At 40.3% G+C, this 14,410-nt stretch overlaps 1 protein-coding gene across 4 annotated transcripts in view; it reads right to left on the bottom strand.

Moving 5' to 3' along the window:
• Nucleotides 1-13,701, bottom strand: part of osbpl9 (oxysterol binding protein-like 9) — a 32,766-nt gene extending 19,065 nt beyond the window's left edge. For all 4 annotated transcript variants that reach the window (XM_020081185.2, XM_020081189.2, XM_020081186.2 and 1 more), the window contains exons 1-4: nucleotides 13,548-13,701; nucleotides 11,594-11,644; nucleotides 8,866-8,944; nucleotides 425-501 (exon numbers count right to left, since the gene is read on the bottom strand). In XM_020081185.2, the coding sequence (XP_019936744.1) occupies nucleotides 425-501; nucleotides 8,866-8,944; nucleotides 11,594-11,644; nucleotides 13,548-13,658 (318 nt within the window). In that variant the 5' untranslated portion in view covers nucleotides 13,659-13,701. The remainder of the gene's footprint in view (nucleotides 1-424; nucleotides 502-8,865; nucleotides 8,945-11,593; nucleotides 11,645-13,547) is intronic.
• Nucleotides 13,702-14,410: the final 709 nt, after the last annotated feature.

The following is a 14,410-nucleotide window of genomic DNA, read 5'->3' as shown; positions in this document are numbered from 1 at the left end:
TTCTCTGATCAGCAGACAAAAAAAAAATCAGGGACAAGCATGAGACACAGCATCAAGGTGCTGATAACACTTGAGAAGTGTCACCCTGATGTCATCAAATGAGAGTTGTGATCACAGTGTTATCAAATGAATGGAATCGGAGGTTCAATAAAAATCCCTCAATTAAAAGCTCTTGATATCAAGGTAACATTTACCTTCACTTCAGAGTTCCACAGTCCTCAGGCTTCACACTATTTATTTCAATATCCTCTTCTGGTAATTCAAACAAGAGCATGTTTGCTTAGGATAAATATTAACCACAACTACGGTCGCTGATTGAGGCCCACAGCTAAACGACTTTTTATTGTAAATATCCTGGATGGATTTGACACACAGAATCATATGCATAACACATACACAAAAACATGCAAATAAGGCTACGTACTCTTAGTTGGAGGGTGTGACGCAGGATAGTTCCCTCTAAGGCATGGATCCACTTCTCCCGCTCATCTGCATCTCGGGCTGAGGGCAGAGACAAACCCAGTGAATAAAGTTTTCCACACAGACACCATCAACAGCCTTCACATATGTTCTACACATCAATGGCACAACAGTGAAAAGACATGAGCACTGGTAACGCAGACATGGAAACAGTGTATAATAAAAAAAAACTATCTTGCTCGATACAACATGTTTAGGGATGGATTGTACTTACACAAATAACAAAATAACCACAATCTTTATGCGTATAGACCATTTTTAAAATATTAAGAGGAAAAGAATGAGCATTTTAGCTGTAGAAAACGTACATTTAAAAAAACAAGAAAAAAAAGACAAAAAGAAAATCTTTTAGATCAGGAGGTTAAATGGAGCTTTAAATAGGGACTTTGGTATTTTGGGATACATGTTTATTGCTTATTTTTTGCTGAACGTCAGGTGAGGAGATTGACACCACTCTTGTGTCTGTCTATTAAACATGAAGCAGTTGGTTAGCTTAGCTTAACACAAAGACTGGCAGCAGAGGGCCTGGCTGAAAGTTATAAAAATCCACTAGGTAATAAAAACCACACATTTGCAACCTCTTAACCTCAATACATAACACATTTTATATTGTTTGATAAATCCATGAAAAAAAATGTAAAAGTGTACAAGTGCCAGACTGTGGTTTTATTGTGGTTATGAGCTAAATTATCTGCCAGGAAATACTCCAGGAACGTTATCCTGGTTAAGAGTAGGCTTCTATTATTTACACTGCTTCTGGGCCACTGTACTAAACTAAGCTTACCGTCACCTTTAGTTGTGGCTTCATATCTATGATAGAGTGAATGGTCAATCTTCTCATAGAACACTCAACAAGACAGCAAATAAGTGAGATGCCCAAAATGTTGAATTTAGTGTTATTGCTTCAAAATTATGAATAAAGCTTGTTAATGCTGCAGCCTGGAATTTGGCAATTATTTAGCTGTGCTACTGTGCATGAACAAATCTAAATAAAGTCAATTAGACTTAGCACAATGAAACATTCACATAAACACAGAAGAACCCATAATTAATGACTAAACTGATATTGACACACCTGAGAATAATATGACTATAGCAAAAAATATAATTGACACTAATGATAAGATAAAAATTAATAATATTAATAATACTAGTAGCAGTAGGTGTTGAGCAAGATCATAGGGGCGGTAGGTGGTTTGCAATCACAAATTGAGACTCATAGAAAGCACAGAACTATGAGAGGGAGTGAGAACAAGCTAACTTACGACATGCAATAATGATGGAGAGACAGAAGAGTGCATCAAGGGAAATCCCCCAGCATATAAAGCCTATAGCAAGAGGAAGGTTCAAGTAGCCTCTGACGACCCTAAGTACAGTCCTTAGCAATAAGGAAAGTTTTAATCCTGAGGTGGAGATGATGTCTGCCAACCAGGATACAAACAGGAAGGAGAAACTAGAGCCAGATGGAAACTGCAATCGGGCAGCACAGTGTTCGTGCTCTTTAAGATGTGATGGTGTAGAACCATTTATGGCTTAGGATATGAGGAGGAGGATTTTAAAAACAATTCTAGACTATACATGGCACCTGTGCAGTGAGACTAGCACATGTCTTCTTTCCTAAATCCTATCAGTGCTCATGCTACAGCATTTTGAATCAACTACAGAATCTTTAGAGACTTGTTTTGGCAGTCTGATAATAATGAATGACGATAATCCAGTCAGGATGTCACAGGGCGTGGAGAAGTAAGACCTACATATGATAGATTTAATTAGACAATTAATTCTGAGAAAGATAAGAGATAATGCAGCAATACATGTTAAGTGATTTATCACAGGTAATATTTGATTAATTATAAAAACACTGAACAAGCACTCCAATTTTTGGTGAGTGAACAAAGTACCAGAGAGACAAAACTCTAGAGAGAATTGTTTGGGGAAAAGTCTGTGACGCATAGATGGTGATTGTATGAGATATATTCAACCCCTCCCTCCAATAAGCTGTTGAATGGAAAATACATCAAGCCAAAATAATGTGTATGAATAGAAGAAGTATAACCTTTGGAAAGAGCATATGACTTTATACTTAATGAAATGGAGCAGGGCAAGGCTGCAGTCTCACAGCAAAGACAGAGAACAAACACACAGCCAGTGACATTAAACAGTGACCAATTATAATGCACCAGCACACACACTGTAAAGGACGATTTTTGGTGCCAATGGCGAACATGGACACATATTTTCAAGCATTTAAAGGTTTTCAGTTCTTGTGACATGTGGCTTAACATCTCCTTTACTGTGCGTATGGAGGGAGGCCACCACAGACACACACCTATAGCTCTAAAAGCTGTGAAAGAAGAACTATGAAGATATATGCCCCCTGAATTACCTGCCAAACTATATCCTGTGAAGGAGTCATTTTTCATTGAGCTGGAAACAAGAGTGTGCAGCAGATGAATGGCTGTGCTAGCAGAGAGGCTGAGCAGTGCCACGGCAGAAAAGCTTTTAAAGACATTAAAAGGCAGCCGAGGTTCAGGCCAATCCACTCAGACAGCGCCTCGCTGCCCTCTCACGTTCCCCCTCAGCCAGACTCTCCACAGGAATAGATTACTGTGGCTAATGTTGTTTCACTTGGTTCATGACTGAGGAGAGGTAGTGGTTGCAGGGCCATTCAACTAAAAACAAATACTGTAACTGTATGAATAGATCTTTGTCCTCATCTGTGGCTCAAATATACCACAGTTTACTTTTCCAGGTAGGTGTGAGTAAGTGGGCAAGTCACATGGAAGGACACAGCATGTTTGTGGCTGTCATCTCACAAGAACCTCAACCATGAATCTGCAACTAAACATTCAAACAATCAGTAAATTAAGCTGGCACATTAACCTCATGTATTTCTTTATTCCTGTACTAAGGTATTGGCCCATCCCTTCTTGGGATTACCAGACGTCCCTTATTTACAAACGCATACATCTTATTCTAGTGTAACATATAGAAAACATGTGGGGGGAAAAAAGAAAAGGAGAAGACACACCTTTCTCCCAGGCTTTCTCCAGATTACTGGCTAGTTTATAGATTTACTACATTAACAGCCAACTCCGTCTTTATGCATCCTATATATTAAAAAAAGAATATCTTTTATAATATCTTACAAAACAGAGCATTATGCAGTTCACCATAAAAGGTAGAAAACCAAATAAAAGTTATTTAATTCATCATTTAGACAGCACATATGGATAGATCTATCACTACTACAACAACTAATAGTTATAATTAAACGTTTTATTCTTAAGCACCTTTAAAGAGAGCATTCAAAGGGTTAGGACCACCTACCCTTGATTTGTAATCAATAATGTGGAGCCTGAAGGGGGGAGTGAAGAGTAGATACTAGTACGAATAGTAGTGCTTGTATTGATGGGGAGGGGTTTTTATAACAGTGTATAACAGTAGTCCTGCTATCTAATGAGGGTTTGTCAGAAGGATAGTAGGATGACAGATCTCCCATATATAAAAGACGCTGGAGCAATAGAGAATGTTGGTTGAATCTAGAATACTCTGTCTTTCACTCATTTTCTCAGTGGGCAGATAAGATATGGAGATTTTACAGGTTCACAGTGACACAGTACTCATCCTTTATTGTGAAAAGGGTTGTAACAGGCCGTTTAGTACAATGAATTGTAATGGGAAGGGGGAACAAAAGGGTCCAAAAGTCACCACGTTAAAATGTTTTCCTTTACTTCTGCACAAACCTGACATTACAGTTTTATGATGCTTTTTCAACCCTGTCAGAGTGCAACAGTCTCAAAGGCCAACTTTTAAGTGTCATAGCTAAAGGCGGGACATTTGACATTATGATCAGTCTTTCAAACAACAACAACATTTTAAGCCAATCAGAGAGACAGTGACATTTTCTGACATTTAAACTAAAACTTAAACTAAAAAGTAGAAGTCAAATACATTTTCTCAAATATGATTTCTGTCATTTTAGGTAGTTCTTATCACACCGATGTAGCTTGGTTTTTAACTTAGTTGTTACTATAAAAACTGGGTGAAACTTCATGATTGACAGCTGAGACCGGCTCAGGATTGGTCGAGTGTGTGTACTGGTGAGACCACGATACAGTGGCTCCATCCCCCGAATGCTACTGCTGCAGACTCTGACTTCAGTGCCATCAGTGCAAGACGGTAGCGTTCATATCTGGGATATTTTGACTTTTTATATGTTTTCTATCATGTGTGAGGCATTTGAAAAACAATTCAATTTGGGCTGGCAGCAAGGTGGATGAGGAACTGGTGCCAAGAAAGTACTCAACATCAGTTCAGGTGTGGCTATGCACAGTCTAATATTTCTCCAAAAAATCTTTTTTCTGTAAACCTTGTTGGGCAACAGAGGGCAAATCTATTCATCTACTTTGAAAAGGAAGCATCTGAAGAAACAAGTGTTTAACTCAGGTCAGGACAACTCATCTGTATCTCACGAGTCCCTGAAACATGAACAGGTCTCACCGGCTGATGCTTTAGAGCAGTGGAAATATCCAATATGTGCAGCAAATTATGAAAAGAGATGACTGATGCTTTCCTGTTCTATCTGGCAAAGGATATTGTGCCATCCAAATCTGTGGACAACTTGGCATTTGATACAATGATGCATGTTTTAGATACAGAGTATGACCTGCCAGTGTTTAAATGCAAATACTACCAACATATTGCTGGCATCAGCTTATTTCCACATGTAATTTCAGTGTTGGTCCAGTATGCTGATACACTGTCGACTATAAATGCCTGACATCTGGCAGATTGTATTGGATGTCAGCTTTATTATTATTATTATTTAATTAAGTAGTTATAGTCCCCTAGACTGCAAAACCTACTATAATATTCAAGTAAACAAAAAGAGATCCCAACAGTACAGTTACCACACACACACACTGACAAATGCTATGTCCAGATAAAGTAACAAAAGCACCTAAAAGCACCAGTGGTGTTTTCCTGGAGGAATCCATCTCTACGACACTCAGCCTCTCCCCATAGTGATGCTCCTACCTTCTCCACAAGGCCTCTCTGTCAGTTATTCATTCCTTCCCTCTTTCTCCTGTTCCTGCCATCGTCAGACAAGCTGATGAAATATTGCAATACATGCAGGGGTAGGTCGGAAGGTTTAATGCTCTGAACAACTACCTGTCAATACTGTGACCTTGTAGTTACCCAAATGCGCTGAGCAGAACATTTTAATATGAATATAATCTGTGGTCAATGAAGTCATGATGCATTGGTGGGAAAAGTATCCGCTAAAATCTTTTTTTAATTTCATGCAAGCTGTTTTATCTCCAACTTTGTGGCAAAAAGGGAAAATGCACACATCTTATTGCTGTGGATGTGGGATCTGCACATGGCAACATTTTTATCAATATACAGGTCTCCTATCCTGGACTAGGCAGCCTGACAGAAAAGGAGGAGAAGACAAAAGATTGATAGCTACTGTAGATAAGAGGGGGTGATTGAGAGCAGAGAGGGGGAAAGAGGAAAAGGGGAAGCTGAAGGGCTCTCAAACAACTCTGATGCACTGCCGGGGGAAGATGGGCTGATAAATAATGAATGCTTCTCTAAATAGAAAGACAGCACAGAGCTGCACTCCAGGCAAGCACAGTGCTCAGAACTACACACCAACATGTCCCATAAGAGCAATTGTCAAGAAGAATGATCATTTTTTTATAGCACAACACAAACACACTTTGATAATGATGTGTATCAGCAGATGTTTTGGTCCCTAGAACTTAAAACACTGATAAATTATATCACTTCATCCACTGTGCCTCTTTTTACTTCTCTTAGTCTTGGCAGTGATGCTCAGCGAGTTCCACAATCCAAATCTTGAACATGCCCCAGCCCACTCATTAAAAGACGTAGGCACAGGACTTTGAGTTCTCATTGTTCTGGAAAAGAAAGATACCTACTGGCCCTAATATAACACAATTTATTTTTATCTGACTAGAATGTCATTATAACAGGCTATTTTTTTTTTAACGGAGAGTACCAGTAAAAGTGTGGTCAGTGTTGCATTATGGGTTATTTGTAGCCGCAAGGTTGCTGGGCTAGCAAGTCTGTTTATAGTCTTTCAGAGTTAATCAGCAGCCGTTTATGAAGGCTGCTCCAACATAAATTCTCGAAGAGTGGACATGACTTAACGTCTTATGATGTCTTTACTGCAGAAATAAACCAGGGAGAAAATATGTCAAACTGCCAAGAATTACATCACAGACAATGAGATCGAATAGACTGAAGTCTGAAGAATGAGAGAAAGAGAAAACTATTCATTACAGTAACTTGTGAGCCGTCTACTGATGCACTACCAAACAAAACTTCTGACAAGTAGATGAAGACAGTTGCATTCTCAGATGGGGGTTATGGGAGGATGAGAAATGGGAGGATAAGAAAATTGCAGCTCAAATTCATTCACTCGAAGGCCTGTTTTACCATGTTTTTTTATGTGTATAAAAAGACACATTCAGACATTGCTGTGAATGGGGCAATGACTGCATAACATGCTTAGATCAGGATCGTTTTACAACAACAGAGATATGTCCTCCTGCCCAACATCCTGATGTCTGAGAAACCCGCTGATGTATCCAGAATCTAATGTTCAGCATACAGTTAGTGTTAATGTGTTGCCCGTTTGTCCTGTGGGGATATCTGGAGAGCAGATGTGTCTTGACATTGTAAGGACATGCTGCTTTAATGAAGCAAAAAGTAGCACTTAGCATTTACGTGTCTTTGGGTGAAAAAATAATAACTTTGTGTTTTCAAATTCTAAATTTATTGGGTAATTTTTTTTACAACACATGTTTATTGTCTTTGTTGCCTTTTTAGTAAACACCCTGCCAGAAATTAATACCCTGTTTGACGGATTTAAATAATGCTCTCAAATTTGGACTCTAATCAGAATAGCATTAGCATACTTTGCTGATGTTATCCTCCTCTCTCACTCACGTAGAAGCCTCTCAGACTCAGCTCATTTAGATAACATTCAACCAACGCAACACCAGCAAAATACAGTTACAAACTATGACCTTCCTGAGGGAAAAGGACATTACATCATTGTTTAGCTAAAGCATGTGAAGAGCAGAACAAACATTAGTCAGAGCACATAACTTTTGTAAAATAATACACAGTCTGTACAAACATATGACTAACATGGAACACTGATCAGACTCTTCCCTCCGTAATACTTCACAGCTGCCTGAAGGCTACTAAAGGCTACAGTTTAGATTCGCCTGGTTCTGAACTGTCCTTGAACCTCCATAACAAACCAATTCAGCCGAGTGTTACGAAGCATGCTGCTCCACCCTGACTGTACATCCCAGAAGACAAACTAACAACGCCTGCTCGATCCATTTGCTCTCTGCACTGGCATGCATGTGGACCATGAGACGTGCATGGTTTTCTCCTTACCCTTGCGTTTGTAGAACCACAGCATACAGCTTCGGAACACAGACATGGGAGAGGGCATGGAGGAGGTGTGAGGGGAGGGGGGCCCATGGACTGTGGCTGGTGACCCTCAAGAAGAAGGTGAAGGAGGGTGCAGGTGGTGATGTGTGAGTGGGTTTGGTGATGGATACAAATGGACAGATGGGAGGACAGAGGTGGAGGAGGTTTGTTAAAGACCTGGTGGCGTGATAGAGCAAAAAAAAAAAAAAAAGGATGTCTGTGGGGCACTGGACTGGACAGCTCCCTGTGAAAAAGAAGGGTTTGCAGGGCGGGAGGGAGGGAGGGGGGCACCGATGCTGTAGTGTGGGAGACAATCCTGTCCCTATGGAACGACTGGTTGTTAGAGAGAGCGGTGGCAGCAGCGTACCGAAGGGCGAACAGCGGCAGCAACAAGAAGAGACCTGAGCTCAGCTTCCAGCTCAGCAGTATTCCCTTATTACTCCCAGAGGCTCATCTGCACACAAGCAGCAATCTTCCTCCTCAGCCACAGTCAAGCGAAGGGGGAAAAATAGCCTTACTTGCTTGTTCTGTTCCAGTGGAATCTGTCTAGCTTGCAGTGGAGCAGGTCTTGTTTATCTAAAAAAATACACATCAGTCCAACTTCACGGAGCTTGGAAGGGTTCCACAGGAGGGGAGAAAAGACCCGAATGCGTGTAGCATGCTTTGACATTGTGTGGATGCCTGTGTGCATGTGTTTCCTGGCATTAGAGCAGACCAATCCAAGTCTTTAAAAGGCGGGGAGAGAAAGAGGCATGAGAGAGAGAGAGAAAGTGAGAGAGCAAATGGACAGCAGGGATGGACGTGAAGAGATCACAGAGAGAGGAAGCCAGTGATGGAAAGACAAGCGTAGAGAAAGGGGAGAGGCAAAAAAGAGAAGAGAAAATTAAAAGAGGGACACCTCACCTTGGAAATGGAAAGTCTTCTGGTCCACAGTGATGGTGAATGTGCTGTCGTCCTCGTCATCAATGCCGATCACAGCTCCCTGGACAAATAGGGAGAGGGGGGGGGGAGAAAGAGACAGTGGGACACGTCATTCTCTACTTTCCATTTCTATCCTCATACCCTCCATATGTTTCTGCAGCCCCTGATCAAGTCTTTTTAAAATACCCTTGATTGCATCTCAGCACCTCACTCTCTCTTTTAAAAGCTCCATCTCTTTTTGCCTCATCTCTTTCTCATGACCACTGTTTCCTTTCACACATACTCATGCACGCATGTGAGTTCGGCCCTTTGGGATATGGCAGAGAAGGGAGGGGAGGTGGAGGTGGGGTATAGGAGAGTGAAGGAGGAGACAGGCAGGGAAGGGTGGAGAGTAACAAACACAGGGGACGGGCAGCGAGCAGCGAACTGCAGAGACATGGCCTGCTGGCTAGCTGGGGCATTAGCTCCTAGCAACAGAAACAGGGCGTGTGACTCAAGAGCTCCCTTATAAAAACAAAGCTACAAAAAATATTGTTAAATGAAAAAATCCATATACAATTTTACTAAAAGCTGTGGAGTCCACCAAAACAACCCTCCATTAATGCGATTTCAATCACATTGTGTTATTACATCTTATTGGTTTAGAGAATAGATTTTGATCGACAGTCGCAGGACATGACACAATCATAACAAGCTAGATGTGTCTCTGCTCCTCTAAACAAAGTCCACAGAACATAGACAGTTACCTCAAACAAACAAGAACTCTGATATCAGTATCTTGCGATGTGTTATATGAGGCTTAACAAATTAATATCACACCATAACCTCAGAAATTATGTGTGAGTGTGGGTTTTCTGAAGCTATCTCACCAGAGAGCCCATTCTATTAGAGACAAGCTAGTTTAAAATTAAGAGAGGGAAAATGAATGAGACCCAAAACACTGCCTTCATATATTCTTTCATATCAAAAATGACTTTAAGAAATAAATGCAAGCAGTTTTTGGAGAAATAACTTTTGACCTTTTTATGCATTGTATTTTATAAAAAAGTTTTCATATCAGCACACAACAGGCAACACATAGGCCGAAAAAATAGTGAAAGGAAAATATATTGGTCGAGTTCAATTAACTGGATTCCATTTCTAAGCTAATGTTAGCTGGTGTGACACATGGTTTGCACGGTAAGGGAGTGGAAGAGAGGCACTAAGACAAGGAACCCAGGACCAAGAATGAAATTCACATTGTATTTTCCTCGAAAATATATTTGAAACAGGCTACTAGAGGCACCTGAGAAAATTGGAGATGGTCTAACTTATTTAACTCTGCTTCAACAACATATAGAGTATATGACACTGCCAGAACAGGTGCAATGTATAAGAAAAATATTATTGCTCTGATGGAAAACCGAACCATCTTGATGCTAATTAGTGTTGAAACTGCTAATGTTTCCTTACTCTGCCTAAAGGGCCTCAAATATGTTTATTTTCACTGAACACAAAGTATGGCCTCATAAATTACAGTAAAGGTCAACATTTCCTGACAGATGGTCAACACAAACTGATGGTAATGATGATGGCAGAGCTTAGACATGTGAGAAGGGAAACAAGTTTAATCATTTGACTTAGTGAAAAACCTGTTACCTTGTGGCATTTGAAATAAATCCAAGGAAAAACAGCATGACATTACATTAGAGGTTATGGCTACACTGTTATTTCAAACAAGACCAAGCATGCCTGGTTAAGCAGGGCCACAGAGCCTGTGGGAAAAATACTTTGTAAGAAAATGCAACCGACACAGTCAGCTGAGGATTTGGCACAATATTTGACACAGGGATCTGGGTTTGGTACAAGTCTCTTCTTGAAAAACAGACTATGACAATGTTATTTATTCCTTCAAATTGGCAAAAGGTGTTTATGAATTTAACAATATATTAATTCTTAATTTTCCATGATGCATCTCATCACTTCACTGGAGTGAGGTATTATGTATCACAATAATCCATCCATTACTGAAACCTCTGACCCATGACTGCGTGTCCATAGTTAATGCTGGATCCTCTATTCAGGTAGTTTCAGGAGCTACTTCCTCTCCCTAAAGTGAGAACAGGTTGAGATCAACAACGCATTTTGTCCTGAAACAGGTTTGATGGTAAAAATGTGGCTTTCACCTCTGCTTCTCTTTAAACTCATGTCATGCACTCTTATGAAACACCATAAGCACAAGTAACGTCTGAGAGTTTTCAAGTTGCCAATTCACATGCATGTAAACGGGAAGAGGTTGGTAGTGTTAAGACTCTTTTCATGGATTAACAAAGCAAACACATTACTGCTACAAATACACTCTTTTTACAGTCTGAGTATCAAATGCGTGGTGTTAATAAATGGAACCGTGTTCAAGATCAATGCTGACGACTGCTACCACCTAGTGGACATTACTCAGTACTGAAAACATATTGCAAAGACAGCTCTGGTAAACCTTAACCAGAAAAGAGACAGAACAGCAGAAAACGGTTAGATTGTTCAAATCAGACAGTTTAATTCATAACTATTGCATTGAGAAAGCAAATCTTGACAGAAAGTCATAAATTAGGGGTGTTGAACTACACTTAGGACAACAATGTCTGAAACATGCGAGTCAAGGCTCAGCATGCAGAGTATTCATCTCATAAATCAAAGTCAAGGGTCAGGGTGGCATTGAGCCTGAGAATCTTACCCTGAGTCGCACACAGCCTCTTCTGGATCCTCGCATCATCTTGTCCTTTGACTGTAAACCAACAACAGATAAGGGATTAATGGTCAGAGTTCAGGATACAGTATTTACCTATACTGGATGGTACACAAGGAAATTATTTTAACAGGCATAGAGAAAAATCACAGTAGTTTCCATTAAGCTGCTTCAGTCTGAAGGTGCTGGTGTTGTGTCTCACTGTCACTTAGCCTTAGCAGGACACTTGAAAAGAACAGAGCCATTGTTAATGCTATTAGTAACAACTGTGCTTTTTCTACTGTGACAAGTCAACATGTCTGATATAGAGAAGGCTCACAAAGACACTGAGCACATCTGTGGGAAGAAGCTGTTAGTCAGCTTGTGGAGTTTAGAACAGACAAGCTTCATATTCTGTACAAGGCTCACTGCGAATAATCCACTGTCAGCTTGTCCTGTATGTAGGTCTCGCCATTTGATCCAACTATATTCTTTAAGTTTTCCCACTTTTAGTTGGAACAGTTAAAAGTTAGGAGAGAATATTCTTCCCTCTTGACTTGTTTTGTATTTGAATGTAGCAGTTTTGAAAAATCATTGTAAAATAAAAGGTTAAGGGTTAAAAATCAAAAACTGGATGAATAGGTGAGATAGGTGACCTATTTTTATATTAAACTGACTTAATTGAACATTTATATACATTTTGTTATACTTGGGATTAGGGCTACATCTTATTTTCATTGTCAATGAATTGGCTGATTTCTCTCTACTAATCAATTTGTCTTCAAACTGTCAGAAAACAGTTAAGACAAGATAAGACAAACCAAGGTATCAATCTCATGTTGGGGATATTCACTTTTTTCACGAGAAGACAATCAGAATGAGGTAGACAAGAACAAAAAACAAATAAAATAAAAAAAGAATAAATGAAAGTACAGAGAATATGTACATAACACACACATTTCACTACAGAATGAAACATTAATTGTGGGGAAAAATACTCGAATAAAGTGCAGTGACCCTTTATTCAACTTGCTCAGCAAACATTTGGCAAAATGTAACTGTATTGACACCATGTTGTGAATATAAAAGAGGAACATTAGCAAGTCTTCTATTGAAAAGCTGCAAACAGACAATGATTCCAGCATTTGCTCAACAATAACAATAGTTGGTGATATTCTGTCAATACTTTTAGCAACTTGTAGTTTCAGGCTCTAAATCAGATACTGTATGAAACTGTTGATAGATCCCTCTTTACTCTGCTTCTACTCGATCATCTACACATCTCTGTGAGTGTTCACCCACAGTTATTCTCTCATCTGACATGAACACAGTGTAAGATCAGTCAGGGCTCAGGCTTCTATCTGGTTCAGTTATCGACATTTGAAGACAATGGAGTCACTGAGAAACTACTGATCACAGCACATGTCAACCAACGATTAGTAAATGTTCTGACAACCCAGTTGTTGTGTTCCTTGGTCACCACCTGTTTCAATGACAGCTTGTCCGCAGTGAACCAAACACCAAACTAACACGGTCTCCTCCAGTGATGTCTCGTTAGCTCCTCGGCTAACAGTCCAGCTAGTGCCCGCTTGTCTCTAACTCACCGGAGACGAACGTGGCCTCGCCGACACAAAGAATAACAACCGTTTCTCACCTGAACGCGGAGAAACATTCACAGCGACGTTTGGACGCGTTAGCTCGTCTCTGCTTTTAGCTTCGCGGAGCTAGCTGCATCACGCGGAAGTACGGGAAAGACAGCGAACGTTGATTGGCCGCTTGTGCCAGAGGAGCGGCGCTATTGGTCCACCGTGGTGTCTGTCAGCGGGGAGCCCCTCCTCTGTGAGCCAGCTGAGACTCCTGACAAACACAAGGCCCCGCTCCAGACGGGCAGCGGCACGCTAACCCGCCTGTGGCCCGAGGAGCGGACCTCTCCGGCGGGTACAAACCCCGGGGATGAACGTACCGTGTAGTATGACAGCAAACCGGCGTTGTAGTCCAGCACGAACCAGCGGTACTGCCAGCCTTTCATGACGTTCGTCCACTTGCTTAGCGGCCCCTCCATGATGGACGCCATCTTTACAACAGGCTACGGCCGGGGAGGAGTCGGATATGGTGTCAGGGGGGCGGCGTCATGGCCACGATGCTGCTGAGGAAGAGGATGGTGCTGATGATGAAGAGGACTCTAAGTATAATATATTATCATCCGCCCTGTTTTCTTGAGTCAAAGTTTTATGACCTCAGTTAAACACAAGGTGAAATCCCCGCATTCAAAGTCTCACTGGAATAAAAATGTAGTAACATTGAAAGTACTCCTTAATACGCCCTAGTTGAACTGAATACTTCTTTATTTTAGTTTATTCTTTCTTTGCAGTGGATTTTGTGAAGCACTTTGTCCCCTTGTTTAGATCGGTGCCATACAAATAAAGTTATTTTATACACCATGGTCATGTGATCTATGAGAATTCATCATGTTGTATTACCAATGTTTTGCATGTTTTCTTTATGAAAAGTGACTATAGCTACAAATATTTTTTCAATTTAGTATTTAGTAGCTTCAAATATATAGTATATATATACATATAATATATAGTACTTCGCAACAACATATAAGTACAGCACTTGTGAAAACCCAAATTGACCAAAATATATGAGCTAGTCATCCACACCTTCCATTATTAAGTAGCATGTATTTTCAAACACATTGTAAGTTGAGGGTTTGTATAAAAATGTCCAAAACACTCAAACCGTAATACTCCTACAACTATGTCCCTTTAAAATACTTAAAGAGGTAGAGAACATATTTTAGTGGATTAGTTGAATGCGGCA

This window comes from Paralichthys olivaceus, chromosome 3, assembly GCF_024713975.1.
Source record: "Paralichthys olivaceus isolate ysfri-2021 chromosome 3, ASM2471397v2, whole genome shotgun sequence".
NCBI lineage: Eukaryota > Metazoa > Chordata > Actinopteri > Pleuronectiformes > Paralichthyidae > Paralichthys > Paralichthys olivaceus.
The sequence above is the reverse complement of the archived record's forward strand: the minus strand, read 5'-3'. Positions and strand labels throughout refer to the sequence as shown.